Below are 21770 nucleotides of genomic sequence, written 5' to 3' on the forward strand. Positions count from 1 at the left end.
TGGTAATAGAAAATTACAAAAAAAAAATACAAAACTCCCCAAAAGCTGTCTCAAGACATGTGGATCATATTTCATTTCATCTTCTCTGCCCGACCACATAGCAACATAACAACGACGACTAGCGTTTTGTAAATAGCAACACAAACGAGGGTAAAGGCACAAAACAGAGGCTACAGGTAGCGCTAGCATGAAGCCTCTGAGTTTATTAAATCAGCCCAACCGGCTTGCGGGTTAACAGAGTAAATCCAAAAATCCTTCAAAAGTGCTTAAAGCCCAAAAGGAATAAATGGAAATACGCCACCCGCCACTATGGCGGCACGTGTGCGTATAATCCCAAATCGGCGCCCGAAAAGCCTCAACGCTAAATAGCTGTTTGGGAAGGGCTAGCAATGACTTTAAGCGGGAAAAACAGAAAGTAATCAAAACCTTTAAAGTGATTAATGACATACAGATAATCTGTGCTTGAGCTGAGGCGAGATCGGCGGCGGTGTAATTGCTCCCGTTAATCGTGTATTAATTTGTTGACTTGTTGAGATTTCTTTTCGACTTGCTAGCGTCTTGAAATTAAGGACGAGTGAGGCCAGATTAAGTTTGTGGATGATGTAGTGGGAATTTTGAATTTCCAGACAAATTGCTGTTCATTAAAAGAACCTTGCTAAAAATTGAAATTGATGCAGCGATTTCAAGAGAATGCTTTCGTTGAGCCGCCGACTTTCAAAAAATGAACTAGCTGACCTGGAGGAAAAAAAAATCTAGAATTCCAAACCAGTTACACATACCAAGTAAAAACTCATTTTAACTGAACTGCCGTCAAAAGTATGTGATAATTAACTCAAACGGACCACATTTGTTTTTCCGCCCCAAACCTAACCTGCCACACACTTTTTGGGCTTCTCAGTTAAAAACAAACTGTATATATTAGAAAAACAAGATTAAAAAATTAAAAATGTGTTTGGGGTTTAAAATTGTATTTTAGCTAAACGAGCAGGATAAACAAGCTAAATAACACGATTCTCACAGACAATCGTTTTCACCCTTGAAAGGAGAATTATTTTTTTTCCAAATCGGCATTGTCTCGTGACAATTTTTTCCCACTTTCGGCTAAAAAAAACAAGCCCCTCGAAATGCGACATTGCCGCCCTGGAGGCACAACTCGACGGATATGATAGCGGCAGCAGGTGCCCGATCGGCTTCAAAGGATCATGTGGAAGCCCCTCGTCCCCAACCGACAAGATAAGAACGTCTCGGCCCTCGCAGCCACTCATTTAACGATATATCTCCCCCCCTCCCCCATCCACGTTCTCCACCGAGCCATCTGATGTTTGAAGTGTGAACGTGCGAGATGGAAGTAAGAAAGCAAGGACGGAAGGAAAAAGGTCAGCACGCATTCATCCTAACAGGCCGGAGGGACGGCTAGAAAAATGGCAGCCAAATGAGTTTGTCGTGTTCTGGCGGCAACTATTAAAAGCCTTAACACACGGCAGGCAGACTGCGACGTCTTCGGACGCTATTCATCAATGAAAAGAAGATACTCACGATTGGTTTGGATCAGGGAAAGGAATGGCAGAGCAAGTCGTGTGCAGCCCAAGTGACTCACATCCTCTTCTCTGCCGATCGCTGTCGAGCATCGCAAGGAGGCAAACATTTCCAAATATGGAGAAACTATGAAGTCAGCAATGGAGGGGCAATGTCACTTTTGGTTTACTTTTGCTGGGAATGTCAAGAGAGAGCCAGTACTGCGGTGAATAGCTTACAAATCAAAATATTGGAAGCTGCCAGCCCAAAAAGCCTTGGTTCATAAGTGAAAGCCTTTAAATGAAAAACTATTTAGTTTTAATGTGCTTAGTACAAGGCCTTCAATTATGATTGACATGTCCATGTCTTTGGAATTCATCCCAAAATGGCTTCGTCAAAACAAAATGGCCGACTTCCTGTTCAATTTTGTGTTGTTCTTCAAAGTTTTTCGTGAGTTTTTGAATTTCACCACAATTCTCAAAAATTTGGAGAAACTTTGAAATGGTAATCAAACTTAGAATCCAGCAAAGTATAAAAATTGAATGCCACCATTTTTCTTGACTGTTTCTTTGAAATCCGAATCAGACAAACTCATGGTAGTTAAAATGGCGCAGTCAGTAGTAAATAAAACAACAAAGTGTTTTGTTTTTTTTCATTACAGGGCGGTTTGTCCAATTGATGTTTGAATGAAAGACGTGTCCCAGAAAAAAAAAAAAAAAAGCTTCTTCACAGCATGTTTATCCCACTTTTAAATTGTACTTGCGCATTCCGCCTGTCCACCGCCGTGGCTCTCTTCTTTTTTTTTTTCGCAGAGAAAATTAATATCCAAGAAACTTGTAATCTGCTCTTGCGTAACAGGAATTTGTCTGCGGCTTTTATTGCTCAACGTTGCAGGATACATCATGTGCGCGTGTTTACCGTATACAGCACAAATGATTGCGAGCGGACGCTCCAAAAGGGAGTTTGTATCCGGGGGGGGGGGGGGGGGGGGGGGGGGGAGATTACCAGAAAGTTCATAAACCTGCGTGCTAAATCAAACATGTCGAAAAGTTGAATCCATGGAAAATGATATCACGAGCCCATTTTCTAAATCGCCTATCCAATCCTCAAGGACACAATGTTATGACATCATCGATGACCTCAACCTGAGGTCATTGGCTTATTACAATCTCCTACTGAGTTTCACACGGAGACTTTAAGACGTTCAACACGGTGATTGATAGCGGTTCACGTAGCGCTCGTCACCCGGCGCACATTCTTGGCGCATTTGCGTACGCGGCGTGTTGCGACATATCTGTCGGGTGGGTGTTAAAACGGAGGAATAATATTTCTATTGTTAAAGCTCCAAAACAACAACGCTCAACATCTCCAGTACAAAATATACGCAAATTCAGAAGAACCGCTCGTTATAAAATATAACTTGTATTTTTCAGCCGGTCGTGTAATTACGCTACGTCTTGTAATTTTCCGTCTTTCATGCAACGAATTGAGTTTAAAATGGCGGACTAGTCAAGAGGACTTGTCTCTCATAGTAATATTCTCTTCTTGGCTGCTGTTAATATCACCTTCATCACCGCTGACCCCTGCGGCACTCCTGGGGAGTCATCAGACTTTAATTATACCTTTTTAATCACTACAATGTAATCTTCAGAGTAAATGGACCCTCTTTTTTTTTTTTTTCAGACATTCGCACAATCTGCTACTTTGATTAACAAAGGCGCTTAATTCTTTCCTCTCATTGAACGTCAATGAGTCACTTCCTTGGCACGTTTTATTTAAATTTGTCCCTCTTGGAATTGCTATGTGTCATTATTCTTGGACTTTTTTTTTGGGGGGGGCAGCACCATGTGGCCAAACCAACATTAATTTTTAAGGCATGTTTTTATCGGGATAACCACGCAAAGAAGGTGAGCTAAAGGCGTGGCAACTTTTACAGTTAACATTATTAATAGTTTTTTATACTTTTACAACAGGCAAGTTCATAAAAATATCTATAGAGACCTTTGTACCTGGTTGGTTAATAAATTCCTTATCACAATTGCATGGACAACAAAAATGGCGGTTAAACACTTTGCTTGCCCTCCATTTTGTTAGAGCTAATTTGTTGATGAACTTTTGAAGCATTGATGTTTTGATGAATACGTTGGTAAAAAAAAAAAGCCTTTCAACACAAGGCCATTCTAACAATGTCCTGAAAACATATTTTTTTTTTAATACTCTGCCTGTTCCACAACAACTATTTTTATGCTGTTTTTTCCAAACAGATTGCAGCAGTGTATTATCAAAAAAAAATAGGGACAAAGGCACATAAATCACAATAATTGCAATGTGATTTTACACAAGTGGCGATCAAGAAGCGTATATTATCGCGATGTCAACGCGCTTTGACTCCGCGTGTGAATAAACGAAGAGGAAAAAGAGCTCGATTGTAGTTGTTAAAAGGAAAGAGGACACACACATAGTGTGAATTTCAAATCAATAATACGAAGCCCACCTCCTCCACCCGCCCAGCGCCCCGACACCCCTTGAGAGGAGCCGCTATCAAACCGCATACATCTGCGTCGCTCAGAACCGTTTCTGACTGCATTAAAAGCGGCGGCGCTCTTTTAAAAAATAAAGAGGACACGTTTGACAGTGTTGATGATGTTAAAGTTGAAAGACGCTTTGAGCCGCGGACCCTCCTGGTGGGTTCGTTGCAGTCGCTCAGGCACATTTTAATGGGGGTACGGCGGTGGCTCTGCGTGAGTCGTCGTCTTGAGAGTTGAGACTTAAGAACTTTGTGAGGAACTTTCAGTTTCTACAGGTATGACCATCCAGAATGTTCCATTGGAGTACCCAAAACTGGTTCTGAAATCCAGATAACGATCCTGATCGAAAAGATCAGGATCGTTATCTGGATTTCAGTAAGGCCTGCCGATTTTCTCTGCGTTTAATCTCCAATATCATTTTGTTTTTAAAATACTTATTTAGATTCAATGTTTATTTAAATTGTACAATAAATACAGTACAATGGGCGACAATAACATCAAGGGATAAAGCTGCTGTATTATTTTTGATGGATATTTGATTATGTTAGTGGTACATAGAGAGATTTATATTTTTAAAAAAATTAAAAAACTATAGAACTTGGCATAAAAATTTTGAGAACCACTTATGGACTGATATTATCTATATTTGCTGAGAAAATTCCAAAATAATAATAATGTTTTCTATCAGTAGACAACTAAAAGTAGTTACTCCTAAACTGGATATAATCAACAATAATCATATTTAAAGCCCCTGTGACAGTTTGACGAATCTGCGTCTTCAACTCAAGGGGCTGAGTTTACTTCAAACAGCTAACCAACAGGCTAACAAGCTCGCATTGCTTTTATGGTTGTCTCTCCCTAAAAGTTAAACATTTCGAGACATTTTCTTTTCAATGGCTCAAAGGTTCGTCCTTCGCCTAAACGAGCTGCCTGCCACTCGGCTAAAAACAGACACAAACACAGCAAGAGACGCCCAAAGTTTGAAGAGAGAGGGAAAAAAAAACTTTCCCTAACTTCACTTGTCTTTTTTTCCCGTTAGCTAGTGACTAGTTAGCCGAGAGTTGGCCCGACTCGTCATGCTAGTTAAACGAGTATTGGAACGTCGGCCCCATGGTGTGCCCACGCCCTCCTCCCCCCGTCATCCACGTCCGAATCTCGGCCACACTCGCGCATTCTTACCGCCGCTAACACAGAGCCCCAAAGACGAAGCCGCTTCTGTTGCCAACCGCACGTCAAACATTTCCTCAAACTCTCGCGTCAGCTCAACGCAACCGCGCCCGGTTCAGGCTCGGCTCGGTTCGGTTTACCTTTTAGTTGGGGCTTTCGAGGAAATCAAAAAAGATAGGAAGACGGTCAGAATCCTCGGGGAAAAAAACAGCCCAAACTTCTTGATCCTCAATTATGGGAGAGTTTTGTGGCCAGTGACGTCACGCGGTGAAATTCCAAGCCGAGGTTTGCCCATGTAAGGCAGCAGGCCAGCGGGGACAGCCAGCCGGGACACCCCGCTTCTTCGCACCGTCACCCGGCCAGCTCAGCGCCGACGCCCTCTTTTCTAAAGTGGAAGTATGTTTGTCTTGAAGAAAAAAAAAAAAAAAGCTGAATCAAACTACTTATAGCAGTGGGAATGTTCTAGAACACATAAAACGAAAATTAAATGTACAATTAAATATCATCACGAACATCAATAAAACATTAAAAAATGTCAAATTAAAAAGCCATTATAACATTATGCACAGTTAAAACACTTCACTATATGTTTTTTAATTAATTTATTTAATTAAAATCAGTGGTGACTGCTACAATAGGGGCACTGCCCCTCCACGCATGGTCATCACTTTTCTAGAACATAAAAATTAATGAAAACATATTGAAATATTTTTATCGCCTAAATAGATCATAACTGTGTTTTCAGGCTCTTAAATGCAATTTAATCATGCAAATTACTTTTTTTTCTGTTTCGATTGCACGTTCATGACCATGCAAATAAATGCTAACTGCTTCCCTCTCTGCTTATCTTGATAGTTGAGTGTTTTTACAATACTGACATTGTTTCGTGTGTCTAAAAACATGCAAATACATATTGATGTTATCATTTATGAAAACCAGCACCGAACATTTCCAAGGGAATCGTCGCTCTGTCACGGAAACGAACAAAATGGTCTTGTCGCTCGACTGCATCTGATCGCATTGTGCTGCCAGCAATCAAATATTTTGTTGTTTTTCTTTCTCCCCATCAGGAAGCAAAAACAGCACACACAGATGCAACACGCTGATTAAAAAACCCCAAAGTACTTTAGCTCTTTTCGCCTCCTCGTCCGCAGGTTGCTAAAGCTAATCTCATTTGTAACGTGTGACGTCTTAGTTCCTAATTTCCAAACGGAGCCGCTAGTGACGCCCCATGTGCCGGAAAAGCCGATTTCAAACAGACACCCCGGAACAAGAACTCAAGTTCGCAATCAAGGAGCAATTAGCATGCTGCGTTAGAGGACATCGGGAGCTTTGATGTCTCGCCTTTCCTTGAGATGATGCCTTTCAATTTCACACAAGTACGGGAGTGGGGTTACGCTTTCAGGGTCACAGATAAGTCTCTCTCCAGATAGGTTTTTATCGTAATGTCCCCATTTTAGCAACAAGCCGGAGAGAATCGCTTCGGCGTCTAATATCTTTTACGCTCTATCGTTAGCCTTATAGCATCGTTGCCATAATTGAACGAAGCACATCTTTATTTCAAATTGATCTAGTAACAGTGAGTTAAAACTAAGAATTGTAGACTGCCTACAATGCATTAATAGTCGACAAGTCGTGGATGACAATTTGTTCCAGGACGGATATCCTGTTTGATTCTCAGCTTGTAACACTGCCCACACACAGACACCACTTCCCCCCCCTTGCGATGAGTTAAACCTCAAACGCAGAAGACAGCAGCTGCACCCCTCACTTCCTCTTTCAACGTTTGATTGAATGCTCACCTTTCAAATCCTCGACGATTCAACTCGCACTGGCTTCCGCCGAATCAACAGTTTCCAGGAATCAGAGGTGGCCCGTTTGATTCACGACTTGAGTCAAACGACGTTGCATTCGGGTTCTGCGGCAGAAACGAAACCGGCGAGAAATATTAGCTTCTGAAAGGCTTTAAAAAGAAAAACTCTTGATTTCAGAGGATGCTGCTTATTAGGTGTAGGGAGCAAGTATTTTGGTTTTTGCACAGGGTCGTTAGCAATGCCGTGGCGTTTTGAGTGGTTCATGTGGGTTCATTTTTTGAAACAGAGCAAAACAAAAATGTAAGAAAAAGAAAAATATTTCTAAAAGACTGTCAGACATTCCGTTTTTTTTTCTCTGTCTATGTGGCCTAGTGACAGGTCAGCGCTAACCAACATTTTGCATCAATGTAATATGAAAAGATTATTCCAGTGATGTTTTTTTTGGTTTGATTCACAAGGAACGGTGGCAAGCTGAGAAAAACAAGACTTTTATAGCAAGCAGGAACAACAAGCGTGTCTGGGAAGCGCATACGCCGCCTTAATTAAGAGTGTAGATAGCGCAGATTAGTCTGCAAGCACAGCAGCCACGTTAGCGGGCCAGTCACGCCTAATAAGCAAGCAACAAAAGTCGGCAGCAAGCAGGCAGAATGACGACGGAAAAAAAAAAACAATGTCCCAAAGCCACTCATCAAACAAGTCAGCGTCTTGATGGAGACCCTAGATTGTGCTAATGAATTCTAATTCTTGTGTTTGAGCATGTAAATCAAACAATCCCCGCCCGGAGCTAACGCATTAGTTAAACGTGGATGCGGGATTGTCATGCTGCAAACCTTCAAAGCGCTCCTCGTTTTGTCATTGTTGCCCCCAAATCGCTTGTGCTGATGTGCCATGAAGAAAAAAAACAACATTTAGATATGTGGGAAATGTGGCATTTTTAGTTATTGTGTGGTGAGGAATTTTGTCCATTTTTTTTGTGGGATAATACACTGCTGAAGCGGAATTAAAGTTTTTGCATTGGATAATTATTTTTATTATTATTGGAAATTATTTGTCAAAGGTTTTAGAATTCTATCTAGAGCGTGACATTTTAAAAATAAATGGATTACACACGGGAAGTTATTTGTAAAAGAAAAAAAAAAGTGACAAAAATTTGCAGAGGGATTTCAAAATTCAACCAAATATTTTCAAGGAATTTTGACAGATTTTAAATTTATAAAATTTGACCAAATTTGACAAAACTAAAATATTGGACACAGCAATCCCTTTTTTTTTCCAAATTCTACAAAATTTTTTGTAAATAATTGCAATTTCAAAATTCAACCAAATATTTTCAAGGAATTTTGACAGAATTTAAATTGATGAAATTTGACCAAATTTGACAAAACTAAAATATTGGACACAGCAATCCCTTTTTTTTTTCCAAATTCTACAAAAAGATTGTAAATAATTGATATTTCAAAATTCTACTCAAATGTTTGTACAAAATTGCTTAAGAAATCAGACGACATTACTAAACAACGTCATTACATTCTGAAGAATGTTCCGAACTGTTCTTAATAAAGAGAAAATCGAATTGGCTGTACTTTTTAGCGGCCTTCACAAAAGTTGAGTTTGATGTAAATAAACACATCAGGCCTCGGTGACCTCACAACATGGCGCATCTCCCAGTTGATCCTTCTTTGAAAGAATCTTCCTTTTTCCTTCCTTTCAAACGACATCAGATGACAGAATAATCCCGCCATCATTATCAACATCAAAAACAAAATGCAGCAGGGCTAGCTAGCCAGCTAGCGCTTCGCCCGTGTAACGGGATGATATGGATTATACTGGGACAACCGACCTTGCCCTCCCGCTTGTTTTTTTTTTTTTTTTTTTTGATGCCTGCCAGTGCCACTGCAGCACTCGGCCAATAAAAAGCCAAATAGCCCGCCTGATGATTAAGGTCATTCATGTAAGCTTCTAATGGCGTAAAACGGGGGGGTAGTGATGCATAGATTTGGTTGTCCTCTTCATAAAGTCTTTTTGGTATTGCTCGATGGACTTTAATAATTTTTTTGCTCGCCCCTCCCTCCATGTTGCTGTTTTGTGTAAATGACACCTTGGCGTTCCCATTTTTGTGAATAGTGGCGAATAGGTTTTATGTAAAAAGATAAAGGTATGTAATTTTATTTTATTTTTTTGGGCTTTTTGCTCTCTTCTTCTTCTGATGTTAACGAAGAAGGAAAAGTTTTTTTGTTGGTTTTCAAATCAATGTCCCAATCGCAAATTTAATCCGCCTCGTTTATCCCGGGATGACCGTGGATCTGACAGGGAATTTTCCCGCCAACGTCCCCCGAGGGCTCAGCTTCGTTAGGCCCTCCGCAGTGATGGAAATGTGTTGGACTAATTTGTCTTAAAACGGGATGGGCCCCATATTAGTCCACTCATCCGTCAGATTATCCCTCGCTGGACGTTTAGCATGTCTTCTCTTTGGGCGAGATTATCTGCGACGTCAATTCGACATCAAGCAACGCTAGCAAAAAAAAAAAGATCACTTTGGTTAATCGATGTCGTGTTCGACATATTTCTCCCGCTATTGTGTTTGGAATTCCCTCTTGGTGAGCGTGACCTTCCCCAGGTTGTAGATGCGACATCTGGCGTGATGTAATAACGCGATAGCCCTCCTTGGCTTTCCCCCTGCGGACAAGTTGTAAAGAGCAATATCTGCTTCCCCAGATTGAGCTGAGTTTAGCTAGATTAATGCACTCAAATGTTTGTTGTATAAAGGCAGTGTTTATCAAACAATGTGTCTCCATGGCAGATGGCTCATCATCTCTGGGCGCTCACTCACTTGCCATGTTAAAGGCACAGCTAGTCTGAGTGTGTCCTAATGGGATTGGAGATTACTTTAATCTCTTTTCTGGAAAAAAAAAATAAAATAATAAAAATATCGGTGCTTGGAACATTCACGGGAAAGCCGAGCAAGTGAAAGCTACGATCGCTATCTCGGATTTTCGCATCCCAGCCATCTTTCCGGAGGACTTGAAGACAGCTTTGTCCGTCTCACGTCTCCATATTTAGGAGAAGACAAGAAGAAAGGTTTTGGATTTATTCAAGATTGACGAGTGGACTTCCCAGCATGCCTCAATCCCTCCAGAGAAAAAAAGGTAAGATGTCTTCTTATTCGTTACTTGGTGACCAACCAATCAATTCCACCAACAAACTTCATCTGTATGTTAGTTGGTTGAGAATTCGGTCAAGCTAATTGATTTATTGATTTTTGGGGAAGTTTGATTTTTTTCTCTGCTGGGGCTAAACAGGGGCTTGAGTAAATACATATGGAAAAGCATGTATATGCAAATTTAAAATAATATTTAGACTTAAAATAATAATAAGAGCAACATATCAGCCAGTAAAATATGATATGAAAGGGCCATAAATTAAAATTAAGGCTCATGCAAAGCGTCTGCACAACTGACACCTGATAGTCAAATGAGAGTGAATAAATACAAGTAGCAACTTGCCTAAAAAAAATATTACAAACCATAAAACTCACTAGTTTCATTCCTAAAAGCTACATTTAATTTTATTATAAACATGAACACTGCACTTAAATACAGCAAGCAATTAAATCCAAATATTTTGAACTTTAAAGTTAAATACAACTGAACTCTACTTAAAAATACTGTCATGTATATTAAAAAAAATAATAATAGTCAATTGTTATATTATGCACAGTTTGAATATTAAGACTTTAGAAACCGATTTAAAAAGTGTACTACCACTAGAGGGCGCAGTCATGTACCACACTGAGAATCGCTACATTAGATGATTCAGTATGTCAAGTGGACATATGCACGCATCATATCGGTGGAGAGCGGTTTAGGGATTGAGTTGATCCTGGTCAATCCCTCCGGTGTGCCCATGTGGGATTGAAATCTAGTAATGTACTATGCAATAATTCCTTCTGCGGGAACAATACGGCGATATGATAATGAAGGCGCACGAAAAAAAGATAACATCACAAATTTACTTGATAGGCCAACTTGAGCCAGGATAAGAGAAAGGTTGGTTAAGATGATTCCCACTAGCTAAGAAATAAACGTTGTTTATCTTTTGAAAGATTTATCCTGCAGGTGGCATTCCAACCGAGCGAGGAGGCTCACCATGTGGAAAATTCCAAATTTGCAGGTCACATTCCTGCCTGGTGCTAAAAGTCTTGATTGCACACGCTTTGTTTTTTTTCCTAAGAATTGAAATCAGAGCCAAGTCGTGCCAAAACAAAAACACACCCTAACTTCTCCAACATTGGCCGTTCAAAAATATTTCTTAAAAAACAATAGAAAACAATAAAATTGATTCACACCAATGCACATATGAACTGCAGTCATACCTGCACGTATGCTACTTTGGAAAAAAAAAAAAAACAAAGCGGGTTGCCTGCGGGCACACAGAAAAGCTTTCATGTGGCATCGGGGAATTTCCGTGTAAACTGAAAGAAATCATTTTTGCTGGTAATTAATCCTCATTGTCGTCAGAGACGGCTATATATATATATATATATATATATATATATATATATATATATATATATATATATATATATATATATATATATATATATATATATATATATATATGCAACAAAACATGATCGTGGACATGCGTGTTGGTCTGTCAGGGCTTTTCAAAAAAAATAAAAAAGAAGTGAAAGTTAACAATAAGAAAAGAGTTTGAAAAGAACAAGAAAGAGGAGGAGTAGCTATGTCGCTAACAGCCCTAACATCTCCGTGTGTGTTTGGGTGTTACAGCCGTGTTGCATCATGCCGCTCAGAAAAAAAAAATGAAAAAAAAAACTCTTTGCTGACAATGAACACTCAAGTCGGCACAATTTTGCTGCGAAAACCTCAGACAAAAGTGAAGCACTTTGCAAGTGAGGCAACCTCCGGGCCTCGGGCTTTTGTCACCCGCCACCCGTGTAAAAAAAAAAAAAGTGAGGCCGGACTTTTTACGCATTTATTCCTCCGCGACGTGGAATGGGCGGACCGAGTCGTGCCCAAACAAAGATGGAAGCCGTGTCACATATTTGACTTCTATCTCGTGCGCTGATTTTTTTAGCCAATCAGAGAGGTCAAAGGCCATCAAGGCCCGTCGCCATTTTGTATATCTTGTCCCACCTGCTGGGATGGTTTGCTTCAATGCTTTAGTCCGTTTCTAGCAAACAATGTCCCTTGAAAGTGTTTTTCCTCATCTTGGCAAGAAAGCGCAACTGAAGCGTCGTCGTCATCCTTGAGCAAATGAAAATCTGGCAAATGCCGCCACACTTGCGGTGCATTATGCATTAGCATGCCGGGAGAGCAGCGCCTCCAACATCCCCCGAGTGGATGGAAATAAAGTTGACGCTGCTCTTTGTTTGCACTCTTAATTATTTGATTTTTTTTTGGCCGGCTCTCTTATGTTTGTTTACACATGCAGTGATTTTTTTTTTTTTTTTTTGCGGGAGGCAGGATAACAGCGGATGCAGATAGGCGGATGCTCCGGCGTTCCTCAAAGGGGGAAAAGCAACGTCAGATACATTACGACGGCGAGTGTCACAGTACAAATGGGTTAAAAACAGAAAAGGAAACTGCAGGCGGCGTTGATTTGGGTCACGTCACGTCGGGACGCTTGATGAGCGGCGGAGGGCTGCTCACGTCCGTTTAACGGCGCCTATCGATCGAGAGCTTTCGTCTGGTTAATTGTTTGCAAGGCCGAAAATGTGCAAAACAAGGGGGATGGGGCAAGAAATGGGAAAGATCAAATTTAAAAAAAACATTTTAGAATATATTTTACTTTAAAAGTGTATCAATGTTTTAAATTAATTTAAATTAAAAATACAAATATTTTTTGAATATATTTTACTTTAAAAAATTGTTTTAATCTAATCGCATGGTATACATTAAAAAATAATAAGTAATAATTTGAGAAAAAGTCATCTGTATTAATCACCGAGGTCTCAATCCTCCAGATTTTTCTTGCTGACATAAAACTTTAAATCACTCTCCGACAACTTAGGCCACTCGAGTTCTCGGTGTCTCGAATGTCATATCCCACTGTACGATTTCTCGATGGTGCGCATTACGGCACCAAGCGATCTATTTTTTAATCAAAGTAACATCATGTTATGGCTTTTTTGTGGCTTGCAAGTGCACAAATTGTCGCTTCTGTGCAAGAACGGGAAATCCCTGTTTTGGAATCACCACAAACAAACTTTCCACAGTGAGTCAGCGGCCGCTTTCTACACGCGAAGCGTTACTGTCACTCAACATCTTGGCGCTGATCCTGATGGTGTCCTTATGAACACAAACAAGTTCAATTGATGTTATTTTTACTGAATCAATTCATCGTGTGATAAACAGCACACACCCTCCATTAGATGTTCTTATCACACTTTATCATTTTGTCCCATGCAAGCCAATTCAACGTGCTGTTGCGTCAATTAAAAGAAAATGAAGATTTTTTTAAAATATATATTCTACATTTAAATATGTTTAACACGATAAAAAGCATTTAAATACAGAAAATAACAAATGCAATTCTAAAGCAAAATAGACATACAACTTTATTATAAACTATGAGACTGTATGAACTAAAAGAAATGAAAAGGCAAATAAAGAAGTTTGAATAAAATGTAAAAAATAATGAATTTGAATCAAATACAATAAAAAAGCAAATATAAAAATCTAAAGAAAATACTTAAAATGAAAAATATAACCTAAATATTTATAAAGAACCTCAAATAATATAAACAATATTTTAAGGCATTAGTCTATATAAAGTACAGGACAGAAACACAATAAAAGCAAATGAGGATACCATTAAAATTTAAATAAAACATTTAATTTGCATATTCATAATAAATTCATGAAAAATAATACTGTAAATGTATACAGAACTAAGTCCTAATAATGCACAAATACTTTTTTAATAGTAAAAGCATTTACTCCCTTACCGCGACTGTCACGTTTACTGCCAATTATTTTTTCCCAGTTTTCTGAACGCGCATCAACTTTCAAGTTGCGTCTCCGCTGTCACTATTTTATAACCGATGACGCGTTCACGGACATTCAACAAGTACGCCACTTGCCGCTTCTCCAGCCGACGGCAATAACATGCATCGAGTTTAACTCCAAACACTACCGCAACTAACCAACCATCTTATAACAAATGTAAGTTATATAAAGACGCATCAAATGTGCTGTCCACGGACACCAACACCGCCCCCCACCCCCCGGTGATGCCGACGTTCGGGCTCCTTAAGTGGACTCTCTCCCTTCTAAGTGACGACTCCAAGCCACTTCTCAGATGCTCCGCGGAGGGGCGGGGCTCAGAGACGTGTGACGTCACACCTTTTGGACTCCACCAACCATGCACAGGGGGAGTCCGGGATAGCATGCTTGTCCCGTGTTGGTTATTTTACCATAAAATAATCGATTAAAGTGACTTGCGTGTCAATTTGATACTTTAGGTAGACGTGAAAATTGATTTAGGGTGGCAATATAGATGAGAAGAGGAAAGGAATAGGGAGTCGAAGCCGGAGAGGGTTCAGCGGCCTCTCCCCCCTGGCTGGAGACGTTGGTACGATCCCGGGCTCAAATTCCGAGAATTGAGCTGGTCTGATTCTTAGAACTGGGCTTCTTAGAAGTGGTGATGCAAGAAGTTTCTAGGAAAGCGCTACCAGGTGATTTTTGACAAATTTCATTTTTTACATTATCCCTCCCCTCTCTTCTCTTCCCTCTCATCTTCCCTCGTAATTATTTCACGGGGATTTATGCTGCCAATGCCACCGTATTGAGTGTGAATTTGTCTGTGCGCGTACTTGTGCAGCAGCAGCGGCGGCTGCGGCTCTCCGGCTGTCAGACATCCGACAAGCCTGAACCTTCCTTCCCCCTTTCACCACCTCACCGCACCTTCCCATTCCCCCTTGCTTCAGTCTCTTCCCGAGGCTTTCATCCGCAAAAGCTTCCCAACCCTCCTCCACCACCACCCTCGGTTCTCCGCGGCTTCTCGAGCCGAGATAATGCGCGCGTCAGGCGGCTGCAGCTAGGGCCGGAGCCGCCCCCTCCGGTGCTCCCGGTTGTCACACAACTTAACTTGGGATGTTTTAGTTTTTTTTTGTTTTGTTTTTTTGTTAAACGAAATGATGTATTTGCTATGAATTATTGTAGAGATGCGAGCAGCCAACGTGACATTGTTGCGTAAATGTGCATAATAGTGTGGTATTGTGCGTGCGTTTCCGAGGTGGAGTTGTCAACTTGTCTCTTTGCGTTTGCGCAAAGTGGGGTTGCGTGTGCACGTTGCATGCTTTTTTTTTTTTTTTTTGCGTTGTTGTAACGCTTGAGGGATTGAATTTGCAGCTAAGTATGTATGCATGCTGGGGTAAAATAAATAAGAAAGTACAGTAAACGAATGAAGTACAGTCAAGTCGAATAAAAAAATATGGAAAAAGTGCATGAGGAAAAAAATGTAGTTTTGAGTTTAACCCGCGACAAAACATCACTTGAGCATGCATCTTACTTTAACTGTCAAACTGTTAAATCTCAGTTTTTCACTTGTGTAACGAATGGGCTCTTGTGCTTGGTTTAAAAAAGTAAAAATGTGTTTAAAAGTTGCATTTGATCAATTAAATGCAAAGTATGTTATTTTCGTGCATGTGCATGTTTTATCTGTATTTCTGCCACCCCCTGGAAAAAAATCCGTCTTTTTATTAAGTTTATTTATTACCTACTGTCGCTTTGTCACGCACTTTTTGCCGTGCGCAGCTCAGTCGTTTTTACGCCGCGCACTTTCCCCCCCCCCCCCCCTTATTATAATTCATTTAAATAATTTGTTGTCCTCTTCTTGTCAACCCGCGTTTCCCTCAAAGCTGCGGTTGAGGAGAAAAAAAAAACAGGGTGTCAAAATTTAAATGTCCCAAACCGGCGTAGTCGGCTAAATTGCGCCCTCTAACGGCACTCAGAGGAAATGCAAATGGCTCCTTCAAAATGCAGTTTGACTAAGTCTGACATGTAACTAAAGCGTAAATGGGTATTTTCTGTATGTCCCCCCCCCCCCCCCCCCCCTCCAGAAGTCGGCAGGATGTCTTGCTTGGCCGACAGCTGCATCCAGTTCACGCGTCACGCCAGCGACGTCCTGCTCAACCTGAACCGCCTCCGCAGTCGGGACATCCTCACCGACGTGACCATCCTGGTCAGCAGGCAACAGTTCAGGGCGCACAAAACCGTCCTCATGGCTTGCAGGTATGCACCAACGGTACTCTTATCTGGTGCTGTCAAAAAGGATGACTGATCTTCTCATCTTTGCCTCCACACAGCGGGCTCTTCTACACCATCTTCACCGACTCGCACAAGTGCAACCTCAATGCCATCAGCCTGGACCCCAAGGTGGACCCGGAGGGCTTTGCCATCCTGCTAGAGTTCATGTACACCTCCAGGCTAGCGCTCAGGGAGAGTCTGATCATGGCCATCATGAACACGGCCGTCTACCTGCAGATGGATCACGTGGTGGACACCTGCCACCGCTTCATCAAGTCCAGGTTGGAGAAGAAGTCTTTTCGTGTGGACCTGGCATGTTTCCGATTGTTTTTCTCTGTGCTCCAAGATCTCACAGTCCAGTACTTATTATTTCCAGGCATTGACTTGGTGCCATCTTGTGATCTTTTAAAAAGAGTTCAACCGCTGCCAATTCTAAAATGATTCAAAGTGAACCAAAAACCGCACCTTCACATTTTGTCTCTTCTCTTGCAGCGATCCGAGCGTCAAGCTCCCCAGAGACGAATTCCTGGTGAGCCCTCTGGTTCTGCCCCAGGACGTTCACGCGTACCGCCCTCACGATATGGTGGACGCCTTGCACGGCCGCGTGGCGCCTTTCAGGGATGCTCGGCCAGCGTACAGCTCCGGCATGCTCAACGGCGTCACCACCCCCGGCAACTACCACCTCTACGGGCAGTTCCCCATGACGGGATTCCCTTTCCCTCTCTGCAAGCTGACCGATGCTAAGAACGCCTTCAGCGACCTGTCACGGAGCGGGATCCACCACAAGCACCCGCATGACCCCGCCGCCATCAGCAGGGCCGAGTACGCCCGGGCGGTGGGCTCCTCCGGCATCCTCCACGCCGCAAACTTCGCCCCCAGGGAGTTCGGGCGGGAGGACGAGGTGAAAAAGGAAACCCACGAGGGGCTCGGGATACCGCTGGGCCTGGGCGGGAGGAAGCGGGTCTACCCTGTCTTGACCCTTGAACCCCAAAAAGACAAAGAGCACGTCCCGCCGAGCGAGGAGGACATGATCCATCACCACTACCCTCTTGGGATCTCCTCCGCTGGGCGTAAGAGTCTCATGAGCAGCCCTCAGAGCCCCCTCAAGTCAGACTGCCAACCCAACTCCCCGACAGAGTCCAGCAGTAGCAAGAACGCCGGACTGTCGCAAGCCGGGGCGCAGCAGGCGGGGGCGGGAACGCAGGACCCCAAAGCTCGCAACTGGAAGAAGTACAAATTCATCGTGCTCAACCAGAGCGCCAGGGAGGACGAGGCTGGCTTGCGGAACCCCGGGCTGTGCTCGCCTCAGCGTGTCGGCCTGCAGCCGTATCTCCACCCCGGGGACAATTTGGAGGTGCAAAGCGCAAGGAAGAGCGTCGAGGATCATCCCATGCCCCAGACCAGTCGACTCAACAACATCATCAGCAGGTGAGGAGAAGCTCCCGAGTTGCTGGTGTCGATTCTCAGTCAGCAGGATTGTGGTAATCCGCAAAAGTAGAAATGTGGCTTTTCAACTTTTCAAAAACAAAGAGTCAGGTTTCTTCAGTTCGACTTTTGTGGCTGTTGGACTTGTCCTTCTAATTTGAACAAGCCACAGTCTTTGTTATTAACTTCAAACTATGACCGTCTAAAAATTGCACTACAATTGATTGTTGAACAGCCAAGAAGAATCCGGTAGCTTTAATTTGACTTTAAAAAGTTTCCGACTTATCTTTGTGACCTGCTATTCCTGCCACGCTTTATTCTTTGTTTTGCACGGTCTAAAATTTAGCAAGTTTTTGTTGTTGTCTTATTTGAATCGTGGCAACGGCACACTTTTTGGTTGAGGGAAATCCCCTGGTTCTCTCAATCATCACGTCACGTCAATTCGAAAGCTCTTTTTGGACTTGTCTTACCACTTATGGTGTCATTTCAGGAAAATGGGGTAATTTTAGCTCAGTCAACGTTTGACAAGATGCTACGTGAGCTATGCTAAAATGATCATTGAAAGGTTGATAAATGCTCTTTTAGCATCTTTTCGACTGATATTCATGTTTCCTCTCAAGTGCGTTGGATGGCTCAGTGAGAAGCTCAGAGGCCCAACACCCGACGCGCTACGTCAACCGCCTCAACTGCTCATCGTGCGGCGCCCAGTCGCCCCAGCACTCTGAAGTCTGCCCCTCCCGGTCAAGGCTGGGCGAGGACATGACCGAAATGCACTCGGAATACTCCGACTCCAGTTGTGGTAGGTCTGGTTATTGATGAATTAATTTTTTTTTTTTTGGATGGTCCACACATTTCATTCTTTATCGGCACTTCCTCCCGACCAGAAAACGGCACCTACTTCTGCAACGAGTGCGACTCCAAGTTTGCAGAGGAGGAAGCTCTGAAGCAGCACGTGCTCCAAGTCCACAGCGACAAGCCCTACAAGTGCGACCGATGCCAGGCCGCCTTCCGTTACAAAGGCAACCTCGCCAGCCACAAGACCGTCCATACGGGTGTGCACACTTTCACTTTCTCGTCCCTGGCTGTGTTCACTCTCTATAACACGATGGAGTTATTAAAAAGTCGATTCGCCTTTCTAATGTGTTTTTCAGATTTGTTGTTGTTGGACTCACCACGTGTTGTGTTTGCAGGCGAGAAGCCATATCGCTGCAACATCTGCGGTGCTCAGTTCAACCGACCAGCCAACCTCAAGACTCACACTCGCATCCACTCAGGAGAGAAGCCATACAAATGTGAAACGTGCGGCGCTCGCTTTGTACAGGTCCGATTATTTTTTTTGTTTTAAATAAATCAAAATTTTGTGGACCTCAAAACACCAATTTTTTGACAAAAAAAATTATTTGGACTAACTTGCTGTGATTTTTCTCCAGGTTGCCCACCTCCGAGCCCACGTGTTAATCCACACAGGCGAGAAGCCGTACCCCTGCGAGATCTGCGGAACTCGCTTCCGCCACCTGCAGACCCTTAAGAGCCACCTGCGCATACATACCGGCGAGAAGCCCTACCACGTATGTCCCCATTTATTTTTCTTATTACTTTCAAAAACCGTAACCGTGTTTTTTTTTTTTTTAGTGTGAGAAATGCAACTTGCACTTCCGCCACAAGAGTCAGCTTCGTCTTCACCTGCGGCAGAAGCACGGCGCCATCACCAACACCAAAATCCAGTACCGTATTTCTACCGATACGATGCCCACAGATCTCACCAAGGCCTGTTAAAATGGCGGACAGCTTGATTTGAAACCCGAGCAGCTCCCTTTGACGTGTACAATCATCCAAAAAAACGCTCGTGCCACACTTTGTTCATGGGACTAATTGAAGTGGACTTTATTTTTTTTTTTATTGTGCGCTACAACAAAAGGTGGAGTTGTTGCATTCTGATTTTATTTGGCGGTAGCAAGGGGTTGAGATTTCCACGTGGGCTAAAAAAATGGTGTCACTTTTATTGAAGTTCTCAAAATCGATGTCATTGAAAAAAGTAGCCGATTACAGACTAACTCGTGCAATGGGTTTTTGTTTGTCTGTGCAATTTAAATTTTTGCACAATAGTAGAAGCTCTCGAGGGCTCTACATAGGCCAAAAATGTTATTGCTTTATTCTATTATTTATTTTTAGAACAAATTTTAATTTCCAATGATTTTCGTGCAGTGAATGCAGGTAGCAGATTTATTCGGGGTTTTATTTTTATTTTTTATTTGGATCGTGTTCAATTTTTGGTAGCATCACTCGAGACGTCCACCACCTTTTGATGTGTACAATCATTTAAGACGCTAGTGCCACACTGTGTTCGGACAAATCAAAATGGCAATGTTCCGCTAACGAAAAAAAAAACGGGTTTCCACTACATGTGAACGTCGAGTCACTTTATGGTTTCTATACGTACAGATCTATATAATAAGTATGTGTATGTATGTTTCTAAGCTTCGAAAGTATAAAGCTTTATTTTGTCGAAGAACGGAATGTATTAAAAAAGGTGATTTTTAAGGAGAAGATAAAAAAAAATAATACAGTATTTTATATCAGAGAGCTTACTTTTCTGGAAACATTGACTGACGGGTGGTAATATATATTTTAGAAATGACGGCAGTCGTCTTCATTTTTAAAGCACCATTGTGAAATGAGTTAAAAAAAAAATAATAGAAAAAACTGGAAAAAAAAATTTGTCCAACAACTGCTTATGCATGAGCCACTCGAGGGGTACGGTTATAAATATTGTGACATATTGTGTATTTATACATATTTGTGCGATTGTTCTCTGCAGGCGGAGCCAATCATCTTTGATGTTTAATTAAATTTTGATGTATTTGTATAGGTGTTTTTCTTCTTTTGGGGGGATTGATATTGAATTTTGTTTTTCATAAGTGAAGACTTGGATTTAATTTTTTTTGGGTCATTGTTATCCCTCCCGACGTACAGTTGTGTAGTTGTCACTTTGTACATATATACACTGTGGATTCAATGTGCCTTTTCTCCACGGCAACGCAATTAAGGTACAACCGCCCCAACTCCTCCCTGTGTGTGTTTGTGTTTTTCATTGCTTGTCCACTAACTTTAAAAACATGCAAAATGCATCACTGTAAATCTTTTTGGATTGGAATTTTTTTAACGGAATTGAAAAACTATTGTACAATGTCCTTTGATGTATGAATGTAAAATAAAGGTATTTGATTTCTATGTATAAACAGGAGTGGACAAACTTTTTTTTATTGTGAGAAAAAAAAACTCTTCTATAAATAAAATTACTTTCCATCCCAAAATATGACATTAGCTAAGAAGGCGCCCTTGTGCCCTCGTGATTTTTAACTCTGGAAACGTGTATTTAATTGCATTTAATACGAAACAGTAGTAAGAGTGGCATTTTAGGCATTTTGTTCCTCAGAACATTATTTATCGCCTTTAATTGATCTCCAATTGGCAGTCGAAAAGGCGGCACACACGTGACTTCCGTTGCACTTTTCCGCCACTTAACGTGCCTACGTAGCGGCTAAGCTAGTGGGGGCAACTTTCCCATCAAAAGCAATGCATGGGCAGGGGGGGGGGGGGGGAACACATCTTGCTCAAAATTAAGTTTCACGAAGTCTACTTTATAGCTAAGAGTACATAACTGCATGAAATTTTGTGACAGAACATTCGAGAAAAAAAAGGAGAAAAAATGTCTTACCTGTATAAGACCATTTGGAGGTTCCTCGTTATGACTGTACGGCCTCGTGCCTAAGAGCATTCCGCGTAATGTGCCGGCATCCTTATTTTGGTGTTCACATCCTTATTTTGGTGTTCGTGACTTTCACGTGGATGAATTTTGCTGACACCCGATTGGGTTGCACGTTTACCCGATGATTGAAGCTGTGACGTGTGTCCGTCAGTGTTAAGGGTGTACCGGTAATGGGGGCATTGACGAAAGTTCCGGGTTGTATGTGCATTGCATTTATTTGAATGCAAATTTAGTTACATTTTAAAATTTCTTTTGCAAGATTCTAAGAAAAACGTTTTAC

General features: G+C 41.8%; 2 protein-coding genes across 10 annotated transcripts in view; one reads left to right on the forward strand and one right to left on the reverse strand.

Moving 5' to 3' along the window:
• lpp (LIM domain containing preferred translocation partner in lipoma) overlaps positions 1 to 14330 on the reverse strand; it is a 61811-nt gene extending 47481 nt beyond the window's left edge. For 2 of the 7 annotated variants that reach the window (XM_049723115.2, XM_049723092.2), the window contains exons 1-3: positions 13995 to 14329; positions 7013 to 7128; positions 5351 to 5616 (exon numbers count right to left, since the gene is read on the reverse strand). Coding sequence is in view for 2 of the 7 variants with exons in the window: in XM_049723063.2 (XP_049579020.1) it covers positions 1537 to 1645 (109 nt within the window). In the remaining 5 variants the exon portion in view is untranslated. Of the gene's footprint in view, positions 1 to 1536; positions 2494 to 5222; positions 5331 to 5350; positions 5617 to 7012; positions 7129 to 13994 lie in introns of those variants that run through there. The other 5 variants (XM_049723077.2, XM_049723100.1, XM_049723069.2 and 2 more) reach the window with 5 other exon arrangements.
• bcl6aa (BCL6A transcription repressor a) lies at positions 9945 to 20960 on the forward strand. Of its 3 annotated transcripts, none has more exons than XM_049722981.2 (9): positions 9945 to 10170; positions 16110 to 16281; positions 16356 to 16577; positions 16789 to 17724; positions 18342 to 18520; positions 18606 to 18773; positions 18912 to 19042; positions 19152 to 19289; positions 19354 to 20960. In XM_049722981.2, exons 1-9 carry the CDS (start codon positions 10143 to 10145, stop codon positions 19495 to 19497), a joined length of 2118 nt encoding a protein of 705 aa, XP_049578938.1. In that variant the 5' UTR covers positions 9945 to 10142; the 3' UTR covers positions 19498 to 20960. The 3 variants fall into 3 exon arrangements, with proteins under 3 accessions (XP_049578938.1, XP_049578916.1, XP_049578928.1); XM_049722959.1 differs by lacking the exon at positions 9945 to 10170 and adding an exon at positions 14629 to 14723; XM_049722971.2 differs by lacking the exon at positions 9945 to 10170 and adding an exon at positions 14643 to 14723 and having other exon boundaries at positions 16113 to 16281.
• The last annotated feature ends 810 nt before the right edge of the window (positions 20961 to 21770 follow it).

The sequence above is a fragment of the Syngnathus scovelli genome, chromosome 10 (assembly GCF_024217435.2).
Source record: "Syngnathus scovelli strain Florida chromosome 10, RoL_Ssco_1.2, whole genome shotgun sequence".
Lineage (NCBI taxonomy): Eukaryota > Metazoa > Chordata > Actinopteri > Syngnathiformes > Syngnathidae > Syngnathus > Syngnathus scovelli.